Consider the following 16,129-nt stretch of genomic DNA (forward strand, 5'->3'; position numbering starts at 1 on the left):
GCTCCATTCCTAGGCTCACCCGCCCTGCAGCTCGCCGAGCTGGCCCTGCAGGATACGCAGGCCTCGCCCGCAGCTCGGCTGCTGCATGGCCTTGCCTGTGCTATTGGCAGGCGCAGCACACCACTTCGATGGACTGATGACATCACTCACTGATGACATCACAATTGCTTGAATGACCAGACATTGTGGCATCATCAGTCACATCACAATTGCTCGAGATCGCGGACGAAAATGGCAGAGAGAGCCCACATACCATCGTGATCCTGAGCTATCTCCCGCGTTGCCTCTCCCTTAAAAGCATCACAATTGCTCAAGTCACATCACTGATGATGTCATAGACATTGTGACATCACTGATGATGTCAGAGACATTGTGACATCATCATTGTGACACCAAAAACAATTGCTCGAGTGACATCACTGATGATGTCATAGATGATGTCACAATGTAGTCACAAGTGACATCTCAATTGCTTGAGTGTAACCAAAAACGTGACCACCAAAAAGTGACCAAAATTGCAGAACCCAATTACTTACTCCCTTTTATATCAGGATATAATATGAATGGTCGCTCAATCCAGAGTTTGTACATACAAATACATGGTATGTATGTACTTCTGCTATACATTATATTCCAGTGTCACAGCCCTTTTTTCTTTTGCATGCATTGTTGTTTTTGCCATAGTAGTCTCTCCTAGAATGGCTGCTTGTATTACTGGTGATACAGGTATTTAGGCTGATTTCATTGAGATACTTAACTACTTATCGAAAATTGCTCTGGGTAAGAGCATCAGCTAAATACTGTATAAAACAGGAAAACTAATTGTGGATTATTACAGAAGATTCAGTGGTTCTAATTTCACTAAACATCATTCTGTGCGCTGATATGATTTTGACAAACAGATGACAAAACCTAATCAGAATTGTATCGCGGGTGAGGAGATGAAAAGGGGCATGATCTGAGAGGCCGATCATTTAGAAGGACGTAAGGCCTACATCACTCTCGCTGCGTGAGACCACTCGTCCTGTGGAGCGGAAGCGATGGATTCCCTACTTAACAGTCCATTTTCCTGGCGCCCCTCCCGGAAACTCGTACCAGTTTTAGCTTCTCCTTCCTTCGTTTCCCGGGCGCTGACCCCGAGGAGCTGGGCCCCGACTCCTGGCCGATCACGTTGTCGTCGTCATCCGCATCCCCGTCGTCCTCGTCGTCAAAGCACCATTCCGGCAGCTCGGGGGCAGCGGGCGCGTCCTCCACGTCGCCATAGCGACGGAAAAGCTCTTTGAGGTACTCTGCCTTGTAGATCCCCGGGGCGCGGGCCTGGCCGAACGCAGCCACAGCTGCCTCCACACTGATAAGAGACAGACAGAACAGAGACTCATAGAGTGCTTTTTTGATTTGCTAGCAATATATTATTTTCAAAGGATTTACATGTTGATTTTCTCTCGTTTTTACGAGGGGTCCTTTGCATTTTGAGTGACATCAAAAGGTACACTGGTAGGATATGCTACATTTCTGAGCCATAAATCTTTCTAGCAATGGTACCGGCTTGCTAGAATGTAAACAACAATTAAAAAATTTAATTAGAAAGTGCAAATAATATAATTTGGATGTCAAGCTTGTGAAATTGTGATGGTCAAGAAAGAAAGCAGAAACGGAGCAGGTTACAGATTTTCACTTTTTGCTTTGCAATTAGGGGTGTCAAAATTAATCGTTTAATCGATGCATCGCGATGTGGACGTGTGAATCGAATCGAATCGTTGACAGTTTATGTTTAAATTTCTGTTGACATTTAGATTTTAAAGCACTTTCTAAGTAAAAAAGGGATTTGATATGTATCTGATATGTATCAGGGGGTTCCCCCGTACATAACCCCCCACTAAAAACATGCAGAAGATCGTCATCCGACCAGTGACGACAACATCTGAAGTTGGGTCAAATGCAGAGGACATATTTCACCGGCCACCATGGTCAGCATGAGTGTGTGTTGTGGCCGCATGCATGTGTTGAAGTGTTCGTGTGACAATAAAGACGGGCTTCCTTCTGAAATCGTCGTGACTGTTTGTATTACTTGATGAAAAAGTAGCCATGTGCAGTAATAATATAGAAAATTGAGGATGTGATACTTGGAGCTGCAATACTTGTATAGAGTATGGAGATGCATCGTGATATCGAATCGCTGACAGATGAATCGTAATCGAATCGAATCGTGAGGCCAGTGAAGATTCCCAGCCCTATTTGCAATATATTGCCTTTTAACATGTCCCATCCCTATACTTGGGTGTATGTACTGCTCATTTGATCCTATGCCCTAGTTGACTTTACAGCTATGTTATGATGGAAATCAAACTACTACAGACAGTGCATCAGGTTTGCTGACCTCAGTGAAGTTCTGTTTACCATAATGCTGTGGATTTGTAGTTATTTCTTCAGGGACAAACACTGGCCTTTAAAAAGAAAAGGTCTACCATTGTTGTCTTTTCTTATTCATATAATGTTACATAACATAACAGTGCACAGCGTGGGCCAGATGTTATATAATGTTACATAACATAACCCTAACCCAGATGAAGATGCTTTCAGAACATTACAGAGGAAGTGGTGGGTGGTGGGAGGGTCCGTCCTGCCTACACGTCTCCAGCTTCCAGAGGATTCAGAAGAGCCTGCTTCCCTTTCCCAGACTCCCTCCGCTGCTCCACCTATGACTCGAGACACATTCTCTTCTCATCCTTTGCTCAGCTGGTTGTGAATTATTCAGTGCCTCTGTCCTCTCAGTTGAGCCTTTGCTATCCAGCGGGCGTCTTTATGAAGCGTGCCCTGATTGGTTGCTATCCAGCGGGTGCCTATGAAGCGTGCACTGATTGGTCTTGACGGCGCAACTTCTCACGGCATCACACGTCGGATCTATCGGCAGGAGCAGACCGCGGCACTATCGGGGCATTGTGGGGTTAAGGATCCAGCCTCTGGGAAAGCGCACACACGCCCAGCACTGAGGCTGATCCATAGAGACAAGAGACAACCAAGGGCTGAAACTCTAACAAAATGCCTGTAGCTGTGGTGGGCCACATCCACTGCTCCCTTTATATCGACCCTATGTTTCTATACATGTAGCAATCCCAAAAATACAATACTCGCCCTAAAGCCACGGGTGTTGTCCGTCACGACGGGCTGTTTGTATTCTTAAATATTGCATAGCATTTTCAATACGAAAAAAACTTTGCTACAAAGATTAACAACATTTCACCTTTTCGCCAACTAGGGCGCTGCTAGATGACATCACTAGGTTGACTGTACAGTACAGTACAGTACAACACAGCACAGTAGTCGAGTGTTGGTAGTAAGGATTTTGACTTCTAATATATAGCATTTTAATGCTGTTGTGTTTCTGACTAGGATTGTGGTTGTTTTTGATTCACTAAAATGTTGAAAATCCTTACTGCCAACACTCCAATCCACTCTACTGATTTTTTGTGTTTGCTTCATGTGTGGAAAAGTAGGGTGGATATACAGGGGAGGTGTCAAAGGATTTTTGACACCGCTGAGAATCTGAGACTAAGCATTAAGAATCAAGCTTAGTCTCCGTTGAGGCTTTTTTTGTTCGGCAGCTTAGTTCAGGGTTCTGTAGCTTGTTGGTAGTGCATCCTACCACACACAGCAGCTTAGTTCAGGGTTCTGTAGCTTGTTGGTAGTGCATCCTACCACACACAGCAGCTTAGTTCAGGGTTCTGTAGCTTGTTGGTAGTGCATCCTACCACACACAGCAGCTTAGTTCAGGGTTCTGTAGCTTGTTGGTAGTGCATCCTACCACACACAGCAGCTTAGTTCAGGGTTCTGTAGCTTGTTGGTAGTGCATCCTACCACACACAGCAGCTTAATGCAGGGTTCTGTAGCTTGTTGGTAGTGCATCCCACCACACACAGCAGCTTTTAGGCATTTTCATTTATTTTGCTCGCAGACGGAAATGCCACGGACGCCATTGTGAATAAGAATTTGTTCTTAATGACTTACCTGGTTGAATAAAGGTTAAATAAATAAATAAAATAAAATAAACATAATGCAAAGTCAATGGAGAGCAATGAATTGTTTTCCCCTCCGGGGTGGGCGGGACTTAATTGGGCTCAGTCTCTAATGTGGGGAGGGGAGGAGGGGGGTGTAGGACCTTACCTCCAGTCCATCTTCTCCACCAGGTACGCACAGACCAGATAGCCTGTCCGATTGAAGCCGTGCGTGCAGTGAACACCTTTGGGGGAACAAAGAGACAAAGCACAGACTTTATATATTCGATTATTTCGCCGACGTTCAGTATCTCCATTACATCCACGCCCTCCATCCCCCATCCATCATCCTCACCGCCTCTCGTGCAATCAAGTTAACATGACATAATGTGGAGCCATGATTATTTCAGCAGCCCTGTGTGATTTTGCACCGTCTTATCAGATGTGCTCCCCTTCGAAATCCATCGGTCCTCTTTTGAGATGCACTAAGGTGGAGACTGGAGAGAGACTGAAGTCTTGTTGTGCATACTGGGCATCAAGTCAGACACTCAACAGTCTCCCAGGCACACTCAGTTCTCTTTGGGGTGCCGCGGGGGGCTTGGCTTTAAATCCAAGTCAAAAGCATCTGTCTCACAGGCATCAGCAGCCCGCAGAGACCCAGAGCGATGAAACACAGAGGGGGGTGGAGAGGGGACGAGCAGCGGCTGCAGCGCACAGGAAAGCAAAAAGCTAGGAAGATACTCGTCTTCTTTTTGAATTTGAAATGAGTAGAACTTATCTGCAAAACACAGACTGAATCCCTGCGGGGACCAAACACACCGCCGAGGGCAGAAACCAAAAAATGCACTCATGTTTGTTTTCCCCATTTCAAGAAAGAGCAACAGGTAGCTATGAAAACCAATCCTCCTGACGTTGATACAAATTGACAGTCTGACAGACTTCATTCAGCATTCTAAACCAGGTGCACAGCAGTGTTCAGTCTCACAGACAGGGCATTCTTAAGCATGTTCAGTCTCACAGACAGAGCATTCTTAACCAGGTGCACAGTAGTGTTCAGTCTCACAAACAGGGCATTCTTAACCAGGTGCACAGTAGTGTTCAGTCTCACAAACAGGGCATTCTTAACCAGGTGCACAGTAGTGTTCAGTCTCACAGACAGAGCATTCTAAACCAGGTGCACAGCAGTGTTCAGTCTCACAGACAGGGCATTCTTAACCAGGTGCACAGTAGTGTTCAGTCTCACAGACAGAGCATTCTTAACCAGGTGCACAGTAGTGTTCAGTCTCACAGACAGGGCATTCTTAACCAGGTGCACAGTAGTGTTCAGTCTCACAGACAGGGCATTCTTAACCAGGTGCACAGCAGTGTTCAGTCTCACAGACAGAGCATTCTTAACCAGGTGCACAGTAGTGTTCAGTCTCACAGACAGGGCATTCTTAACCAGGTGCACAGTAGTGTTCAGTCTCACAGACAGGGCATTCTTAACCAGGTGCACAGCAGTGTTCAGTCTCACAGACAGAGCATTCTTAAGCAGGTGCACAGCAGTGTTCAGTCTCACAGATAGAGCATTCTTAAGCAGGTGCACAGCAGTGTTCAGTCTCACAGAGCATTCTTAAGCAGGTGCACAGCAGTGTTCAGTCTCACAGATAGAGCATTCTTAACCAGGTGCACAGCAGTGTTCAGTCTCACAGACAGGGCATTCTAAACCAGGTGCACAGCAGTGTTCAGTCTCACAGACAGGGCATTCTTAAGCAGGTGCACAGCAGTGTTCAGTCTCACAGACAGGGCATTCTTAACCAGGTGCACAGCAGTGTTCAGTCTCACAGACAGGGCATTCTTAACCAGGTGCACAGCAGTGTTCAGTCTCACAGACAGAGCATTCTTAACCAGGTGCACAGCAGTGTTCAGTCTCACAGACAGAGCATTCTAAACCAGGTGCACAGCAGTGTTCAGTCTCACAGACAGGGCATTCTAAACCAGGTGCACAGCAGTGTTCAGTCTCACAGACAGGGCATTCTAAACCAGGTGCACAGCAGTGTTCAGTCTCACAGACAGGGCATTCTTAACCAGGTGCACAGCAGTGTTCAGTCTCACAGACAGAGCATTCTAAACCAGGTGCACAGCAGTGTTCAGTCTCACAGACAGAGCATTCTAAACCAGGTGCACAGCAGTGTTCAGTCTCACAGACAGAGCATTCTAAACCAGGTGCACAGCAGTGTTCAGTCTCACAGACAGGGCATTCTTAACCAGGTGCACAGCAGTGTTCTGGAAATGCGGCGACAAAGTAAACGCATGCGACTGGTACATTTCCCTGACAACCAGCAGGCAGCATGAGAGGTTAGTCTGGCCACCATGCCACTAATGAAGATGGAGTGAGCTTCAGTCAGCGGATGAACGTGATCAGATTGACCTCAGCTGTCTACTTTGGAGTTGGACCTGTGTGGTATAGAACATGATCATTTTTTTTTTTACCTTTATTTATACAGGGGGAGTCTCACTGAGCGCAATGCTCTCTTTTTCGTGATCAGATTGCAGTGTTTCCCCTAGAAAAAATGTCAGGCCTGGAGGGATTTCGAAACGTACCCCGACCGCAAGGGTGGGGGCCCTCGCTGGCAACGCTAAACTTTTAGCTAACCTGTTTGCATCTATGTTCTCAATGGCATCCAAAGTATCATGATACTATTATGGGGGATGCAATGTGAACAGTTGTATTATGGGATGTGCGTTTCGCAGGCACGGACACACGTTGACACGTTTCGGAAAACAGCGCTGCACGCTGGCACAATGCTCCTAAAAGTAAAATGCTTATATTTTTGAATGATTTGGCATCTTCTATTACTGTCAACACTGTCAACACCAGTATTGTTGTATTGTAATAATATGCCATAAAGTTTTATTGAAATTTTGGGGAGAGCAGAAAACAACAGCTATTTTCTTTTTTGGCCTGGCGGGGGCGTCGTTGGCCTGGCGGGCCCGCCAGGCCTGTAGAATGGTAGGGGAAACACTGGATTGACCTCAGCTGTCTACTTTGGAGTTGGACCTGTGCTTGAGGAGGACGAGGACGAGGAGACAAAGACTCATCACAGAGCAGCAACAGTGCTAAAATGACACTTAATTTACAACTCAGCGGCGTGGGCAGCAGCTGCTCTGGTCTGAATCACAGCACGCTCTGCTGTCCTTAGTGTGAACGGCACATGGGAGAGGTTAGCCTGGAAGGCTTTCTGCCGGAAAGGGATGACACGGAACAGAGGAATCGCCAATACAACTCTTCAAACAATGTTTCATTACATTTTTATTTTTGTTTTAAGGATGTTTGTTGTTATGGTTAGGCAAGGACTTGGTTAAGGTTGGGGTTAGGGTTTTCTTACTGTATTTAACTACGACCACAACCTAACCCTAACCAAACTGTTTTACTTGCCTAACCCTAATAACCAATCTTTGGGATGTAATTTAACATTTTCAAATAAGAAAAACGCTTGTTAAAAATGTACGTGACTTGACAGGGATTCAAACCCTAGTCCTCAGTTTGGAAGGCAAGCGCCTTAGCCATTAAACCACAGGCGCAAACCACAAATTGAGATGAACATTTTCAACCCCTAATGCTAACCTTAACCAAATTGTTTTACTTGCCTAGCCCTAACCATAACAACCAACATCCTTAAAAGAAAAACTAAAATGCAATGGACCATGTTTGAAGAATCGCATGGCGATTCCTCTGTTCTGCGTCACCCCTTTCTGGCAGAAAGCCTTCCACGGTAACTTCTCCCATGTGTGTGTGAACTGAACGCGCGACCCGAGTAGCCTGGGTGGTGTCCCCCAGGCTGCCTCAGGGCATTGGGTGGCACTGCAGAACATTAAGAACATGTCCCACTGAAAAGGAAGAGAAAGACAGCTGGGTTCCACTTCCTTACCAACTCCTACAGCTGAATGAAAACAGAGAGCAAGAGAGAAAAAAAATTATGGCTGAGCCAGAATAGCGTTGAGACCTTGACAGAGGGTGTGCCAGTAGCAGTGATAGCAATGATTAGGGAAATTAGCATTATCTAGAGATACATAACTTTACACACATGATGTCTTCTGTTAGCAGTATAATCATCTAATAATTCAAACCCTGCCATTCAAAATCACTAATTTGAATAAGTTATACTTCTGCTTCAGGATGAGTCTGTCTAGACGGTTCCCCTGGCTAGCTTGAAAATTAGCATTTCCATCAATGGTGTCAAAAGGGAACATAATGCTATTCAAGGCCCAAATAACACTTGCTCAAAAGCATCCTGAATGCAGTCTACTTGGAGTGCCTTTATACTTTTGGCTTATAAGCTCGTCAGTCACGTAATTTGCAAATGGAAAAACACTATTAGATGATGCGTATTTACTCCGGTCGCTGTTACCAGGCTAGTAAGGGAAGAAGAGAACAGAGATTCTGCCCTACTAACCAGTGACATTAAATCATGTCCAACCGTCAGACCAACTGTTTTTATCTGTAATATTGACCCCAAAAAAACACCATTCAAAATTTAAGGAAAAATATATATAACACATTGCAACCATGTTGAGAGTCCACAAAGTCAAGCTCTCATTCATTGTGAGTGGAGGATCACAGTGTAGTAGAGATTTCTGTACAGTGATACTTAATGTTAACAATACTGATGTACTATAATATCTTCCTGTACTGGATTCCTGGTTCTCTTACCAAAGCATGCATACTGTAAGCACAATGTTGAAGTTAAATAAAGTCAACACCTGCAGCACAATGCAAAGCATATCACCAGTGACAGATTGTGCCATTTGAAATGAATGGGCTTCCATTTGAGAGCAACACAATTAAAGCACTAAATGCAGTTGAGGGGTGTTTGGCAGCAGAAGTAAAAAAGGTTGTCTGTACATCTACATTGTATGCTTGGATATCTGCAGGAATGTAGCACCTGGGTCTTACACTTTCACAATCAAATATTTTCTCTTTAGGAGCATGTCTTTTCTTTTTCTAGCTCTTCTGTTATAAAACACAAAGAACATGAGAAGACAGAAAGCACTGCATAATGAGCAAGATAAACTAACAAACTAGAGCTGTGTTGATTAGGCAGGGTCCATAGAAAAATCATCAACTTTTCTTCACCTCCTCAACTAAATAAAGGTTAAAAAGATAATATGCCACCCTGCTGCTATTTGAATCGGTCCAATTGTGGAGTAAGGGTGCCCCCTGCTGGACATAAAAGGTATGCCTGTTCAGCCTATGACCTAACAAGCAATCAAACATACACAAGTGACAGGGACAGAAGGGGTACATGCATATACTGTGACTGGGTCACAGAACGGTCTAGGCCTGGTTATGCTGTGGTCTCCTTACCGATTAACTCTGTGGGATTCTTCTCCATGAAGTTTCCACACAGCCTGATGAAGCTGTCTGTGACCTCTGTCGAAGGACATTCTCCATGGCTGAAATCACATGGGATTGAATTGGATGACATTATTGTAATGACAGAAAATATCCTAAAATTTCATCCAGCAACTCATCACTGAACAATGCAATTATTATAAACCCAACTGAGAGGTAATTCATTCATACCCTTTACACGCAAGCTTGACATATTTTATCCCTTTTTTTTCAATGTCTTCGCGCTCATAAAAGCGACTAGTGTTGGTCAAGTCCACCAGCAGGCCCATTTTCACCTGAAGAAAGACAACAAAGCAGACACCTCAATGTGACATGGTTTTGACATTTTTTAAATGTTGGTGATCTGCACTTGCCAAAGTATGTATGTCTTCATCATGGGTTACTTACCTTGAGACTTTTTAAATAGTCTGACAGCATGCTTGGATGAAACCGGTTCTCCTCTGGAACATTGTCATCATATCTGGGACCCAACATTGTTTTCATTGGCAGGAATTTACCTAGCAGGGAATAGATACACACATAATTATGGAACAGTGATTCTCTAGCATCCAAGATCCAAACCTCAAGAACCCGCAAGGATGGCTATCAAGATGAAGAACCAGTTCCTTAATTTAGGCCCTTCAGCCGGAGGCGGAACTCGCCATCTTCGGCTGCTCAGAATCCTCTCTGCTCCTCCCTACGGCTGTACAACAGTCTCTGATGCAGGGGATGACTGTCGCCAAGAGACTCATAGTGAAGGAGCGGAAGTCCCCCTCTCCACCTTCTTTTCAGCTGTGGCTGACGGACACGGTCTCGGTTATACATATGGAGAGACTCCGGTTCCTGAGGACCAATTCACTTAACACGTTCACTGCCATTGGCGAGTCAACTCGTCAAGCAGAAACCAACGGTTGACTGCCAATGACGACTCAACTCGTCAAAAAAAAAAAAAAAAAGAATTTGACGGTGGGACGTTGATCTTTACATCTCCTATATAAATATGGGAGCCACCGAACGTGTACAACCCATTCCACCGACCCACTAAGTGGCGACAGTGCTCTCCAGAGTAGAAAAAGCCAAGCCAAAACTGCAGGGGAACGTGCGAGGAAACCATTCTCATACTGTAAAATGGATTGGCGAAAACGCTTTCGCTTTCGCGCATTATCGCGCTGGGAGCTGGTGGTGGGGGATTGCAAATTTGCATAATAGATTATGGGTGCAACACACTTTGAAACACCGGCAGAAAGCCCACAATCGCACGCAGCTTCATTCAAGCTGAGCTCACAACCGAAACGAACGAGCCCCATGCAGACTCGCCCAAAGAGCAGCCGCCAGCAGCCAGGCAGCACAGACAGGCAGAGCCTCGCTTGTACCGCTGCAGCCACAGAGGGAGAACACACACGGAGGGAGGAGTTTGAAGGAGAGGGGGGTTTCCTGCTGCTATGGAGGAAATTACTGTTCAAAACTATTGTATGTCTGACGTCTTACGCCAAAAAGAAATGGTTAAAGTGACTGTTCTATCGAATTTCACAAAAAGCCATTTATCTCAGCTTAAATTTTCAGACGCTGAAACCATGCTGTATTCTACTGCTAATGCCTACATAACTACTAACTCTACAAACTAACTATTTTAGACAGAGAAAGCACACATTCTATTAGTTCTTTTGAGATAATTTGTGTTCACAAAATCTTAGCAGAAAAGAATCCTCGGCTCTTGAAAGATGAGCCAGAATCCTCAAAAAAAAAACATTGGCAGAAGGTACCTACAGTATTGAAAAAACGGCTGGCAGTGAATGTGTTAAGAAATTCACAACTAAGTGGGACCCATTTCTAGCCTAATTAGACGAGGTTAAGAGCGACAAGTAACTCGCTCAGCTGACTTTTCCTGGACCCCCTGAATGGGATCCCACGCACATCTCTCACAAGCACATAAGCACTTGACGCGGCTGGTAGTGCCACGCTGTAACATGAATGTTGATGATATAGGTATGTTTTAGTTTTTTGTCTGAGCCTGCTTTTGTTTTCTATGTTCTGGAAATTGCAAAATAATATATTGGGGGGGGTTCCTTAATTTACATGTAGAACAGTTCATCTCCCTCTCCGGTCACTCCTCCACCCTCTCCTCTGTTTTGCAGGGGGTCCCCCAGGGCTCAGTCCTCGGCCCCCTGCTCTTCATCTGTTATATACTCCCCCTTGGTCACATCATCCGTCAATTCAACCTGGACTTCCACTGCTACGCCGACGACACTCAGCTCTACATCACCACCAAATGCCTCCAGAACCCACCCCTCACTCACATCGAAAACTGCATAACTGCAATAAAAACCTGGCTAACCCACAACTTCCTCCAACTCAACAGTGATAAAACGGAACTCCTCCTCATTGGCACCAAATCCACCCTCAATAAAACTGGACCCATCACCCTCACCATTGACGACTCCACCATCACCCCCTCCCCCCTGGCTCGCAACCTTGGTTTCATCCTGGACCCCACCCTCTCCTTCGATCCCCACGTCAGCTCTGTTGTTAAAACCTCATATTTCCATCTCCGCAATATCGCTAAAGTCAGACACTGCCTCTCCCCCCCTGCTGCTCAATCCCTCATCCATGCCTTCATCTCCTCCCGCCTCGACTACTGCAACTCCCTCCTCACAGGCATCACCTCCCGTTCCCTCCATAGACTCCAGATGGTCCAAAACTCAGCCGCCCGCCTGCTCACTCACACCCGGTCCCGCGATCACATCACCCCTGTCCTCCACTCTCTCCACTGGCTCCCCGTCAAGCAACGTATCGACTTCAAACTACTACTCCTCACCTTCAAAGCCCTCCACAGCCTAGCCCCCCCCCCCCCCCCTACCTGACTGACCTCCTCATCCCCCATCGCCCCTCACGTACACTCCAATCCTCTTCTACTGCCACCCTCATCATCCCCCCATCCAGACTCAAAACCTTTGGTGACCGTGCTTTCTCCCGTGCCACACTCCGACTTTGGAACTCCCTCCCCCAGACCATCCGAGACTCTCCCTCACCCCCCACTTTCAAAACCCGACTTAAAACCTATCTGTTCTCCCAAGCTTAGAACCTCCCCTACCCCTGACCACCTCCTCCAAACCATCACCCTCCGCCCCACCCCTCCCTCCTGTTCTCTTCCTCTCCTCTGCTTCTCCATACAACCTTGCCCTGAACCGCCACTGTTATTTGTACCTGTCCCCTGTATCTAGGGATGCACGATATATCGGCAATCATATCGGTATCGGCCGATGTTGGTCATTTTTTAACATATCGGTCATATCGGTATCGGTCAGATGTTGCAATGTTAATATCGGTTATCATTATCAGCCAAATTCTTCACATTGATATGAAATAATGCAGTAAATCTATTATTTATGGGCTTTTCCAAAGGCTTTGCAAATAAAGAAATGCATAACTTTTTCAAATTCAGTGTTAACATGTGTTTTTCAGTATGTACAAAATGTGATGATCATAAAAATGTGGTTTTATACAGATCATATCGACATCGGTAAATATCGGTTATCGGCCATAACAGCAATGTTAATATCGGTTATCGGCATCGGCCAAAATTTTCATATCGGTGCATCCCTACCTGTATCTGTTGCCTGTTGCCTGTGTCTGCTGCCTGTTGCTTGTCTTTTGTTTTACTGTTAAGCGTCTTGAGTCTTGAAAAGCGCTATATAAAATAAATGCATTATTACTCCCCAATATTGGTATCGGCCCCAAAAAAAATCCAGTATCGGTCGGGCTCTATTTACATGTCAATAATACAATACACAGCAAAAATGCATCATTAGAAACCCTATATTGACAGTAATAATGTGAAGCCAAATTTAATTTAATATAAAAGGGTACATTTCTCAGATGAGTGCCGTGGCAAAATACATATCTACCTTAGGTTAACATTTAAGAAGTAAAAACCTTTCAGAAAAGGAATACATACACGTGACTGTGCAGTACAAGTCAACTAAATGTGTGCATTTAGTTGAGTTTATTTAGCACAAGCAGAAAAGAAAACAATCAAAAGTACAGAGAATATTAGCTAGTGCTGGGAGAGAATGGAAGCCTAGAGGGCTTGTACAGATCCTCTCCCATCATAAGCAGTTCAGAAGGAAATAAAATAAACTATTGCTAAGCAAATAGCACATTTCTAAACAGAGAAAATGTAAGGAAGGACAGGAGAAGATAATAATAATAAAAAAGTATAGACCATCATTGGATAATAAACATATCAGCCCATGGCTCCAGCCACAATCAGTCCCTTCTTTAGCTGCACCCTAAAAGCTGTCAGAGAAGGTGACGGAGACAGCAGAGTTCCAAAAATGTCTGACCTCAAATTTCATATATACATTATAGTTTGGATGTAAGGTAGCCTAAATGGAAATCCTGTTTTCGACTGGTTGGAAAGAAATTCAGAGATTATGAAGGTTAACGTGCATGCTGTGGTTGTTTTAAAATAAACATAGCAATGACTTTATATGCCTCGTATAGGGGTTGGCTCTGAAAGCATGTTGAAAGCAGTTGATGCAGTTAGTTTAATTTTCTCATAACCAAAGTGACTATCTTGTACATGGATGGGAGCACACAGGTCATACAGTAACTGCTGCAACTGGAAGGATGCTGTATCGTCTATCCCTATATGAACATGTTCTGTGAGTGGGAGTGCCACAAGGTAACTTCTTATAATAATAATAAAGCTCTGTCTTGACCCATCGGCATTTATCATAGGTGCCTGTAGACCGTAGCATAACGTTAACACGTCCAGGCTTCAGTGATCCCAGACTTCAGCTCTAGTATCCTGGAACTGAAAAGCTATCTGGACGAACTAAAATGATGTGTGCTCTGGCTAACGCCAGGTTTGTTTTGACACGTGACAATGCAACAACGGGGCTATCTCAGTAACGTCGTTGCTCTTTGCTAATGATTTAAGGAGGAAAAAAATAAACGACACGGCTACGCTAAGGGCATCCTCTTTCAAGTTAATGTTACTGTTAATAACGACACAAACACGCAACGCATAGAGTTAGCTAAGCTATTAAGCCATAGCCTGCTTGGCTAGCTAGCGTTTAGGCAACATAAACAACAGCACTCGTTCTTTGACTCATGAAGAGAGCGTTACACCAAACTCCATTAAAAATCTAACGTAATGTAATTTGAGCTTGCTGCTAGTCCTAGTTCGTACTGTACAACGTGTTGAGGAAATCCTCATCGAAACCAATTTAAATGTGAAATTGTGACAAGAACACAGCACAGCAGGGCAAACGCAGCACACCATAACAAGCTGGTCGTTAGCTAACGGTAGTTTTTTAGTCTTAACGCTACCTGCCACAGGTTGTCCTCTTCTGGGACAATTCCGCCATCGAGGAGGGGGTCCGGTATGTGACATGTCCACAAGGGTTTTTGCTGTATGTTAGTGAATCGTTGACGTTGACTGCTATTTCATAAAACCGCAATAACCGATACTCTCCCGCGGCTGTGGTTTACCAAAGCACCGTGGATCCAGGGCCTTAAAATTTCAGGAGAATCATCCAGCAAGTTTGGGCCCGATCAAACTTTTGACGGGCTGACAAACAATTACTACAAACATAGGTTGTTATGACTCCCAGTAGATCAGCACCCGAGAAATTATGTTATCGTTTGAGTCTGTTTTCTCTGTCCTTATGTCAGCAATTAGCTAGCATAACGTTATTATTACTGTAACGAGCGCGCTAGCTGGCTAAACTAGCCACTAGCTAGCCTTCTTCTTGTTATGAATGATCTCTGCAGTGTAGATGCTTACGAGCGTCTTACTGCCACCTAGCGGCAGATACACAATTCAAGACGGCTTTCTTTGGTCATGAATAGCTCCTTGCTATATATATGAGAATTGACTGACGTCATTACGGACGTCATACTAAGACTTTGACTGACCACGTCATACTAGAACTTGACTGACGTCAGGGGTGATCGGATTAGATTATGCACGAATGGCCTTCTGCCTGAAATATGGTCTAGAGACCTCAGCTAATTTCTGCGAATAGTTTAATTTGTATACTTTTGTATTATGATTTGAGCTGGAAATAAAACCGCTTTGGGGGAAAAATCAAATGCAAATAAAGATTTGGTCTTAACAAGGTGTAAGGAGGAGGTACGGTGGTGCAGTGGTAAGCACTATCGCCTCACAGCTCGAAGGTCGTGGGTTCGAGGAATGCGTGCCCGTCCGCATGTCCTCAAAAGGGCCTTTCTGTGTGGAGTTTGCATGTTCTCCCCGTGCCTCCCGGGGGTTTCCTTCATATAGGAACCCCCTTCACAAAAACATGCAATATCCTGGTTGCTAATGTGGTTCCTCCTCTGGTCGTTAAGGGGGCCTGTTCAGAGGGAGGGGAACTGGTTGGAATAGCGTGAACCTCCCACGTGCTATGTCCTACCGGTGAAGCTTCCTCTGGCAGGTGAAAAGAAGCGGCTGACTGACTGCCCATGTCTCGGAGGAAGCATGGAGCCAGTCTCGGCTCTCCCCAGATCGGCAGAGGATGGAGTAGCAACCAGGATTGAGAAATCAAGTGAGCACTAATGGGGGATAAAATGGGATAAAAAACCGGGGAAAAAAAAAAAAAAAAAAAAACAAGGTGTAAGGAGAGCTTATTATCGAACTAGCCATTGTCTGAGACTATAAAGTTATTTGCTGATCATGCATCTATATGAGAACATGGTTTGATGTAATGAGCTGCACAATAAATACTAGCACCCCATTCATACATTATCATTTGGCATA

General features: G+C 44.9%; 1 protein-coding gene across 2 annotated transcripts in view; it reads right to left on the minus strand.

Annotated features, from left to right (window-relative positions):
* Positions 1-15,099, minus strand: part of LOC310782495 (mRNA-capping enzyme-like) — a 118,131-nt gene extending 103,032 nt beyond the window's left edge. Inside the window, exons 1-6 of one of the 2 annotated variants that reach the window (XM_083643168.1) lie at positions 14,701-15,099; positions 9,775-9,884; positions 9,559-9,662; positions 9,340-9,428; positions 4,162-4,237; positions 1,096-1,348 (exon numbers count right to left, since the gene is read on the minus strand). In XM_083643168.1, the coding sequence (XP_083499294.1) occupies positions 1,096-1,348; positions 4,162-4,237; positions 9,340-9,428; positions 9,559-9,662; positions 9,775-9,884; positions 14,701-14,764 (696 nt within the window). In that variant the 5' untranslated portion in view covers positions 14,765-15,099. The remainder of the gene's footprint in view (positions 1-1,095; positions 1,349-4,161; positions 4,238-9,339; positions 9,429-9,558; positions 9,663-9,774; positions 9,885-14,700) is intronic. The other variant, XM_083643169.1, reaches the window with a different exon arrangement.
* Between the last annotated feature and the right edge of the window lie 1,030 nt (positions 15,100-16,129).

Source organism: Poromitra crassiceps (assembly GCF_964638095.1).
Source record: "Poromitra crassiceps genome assembly, chromosome: 9".
Lineage (NCBI taxonomy): Eukaryota > Metazoa > Chordata > Actinopteri > Beryciformes > Melamphaidae > Poromitra > Poromitra crassiceps.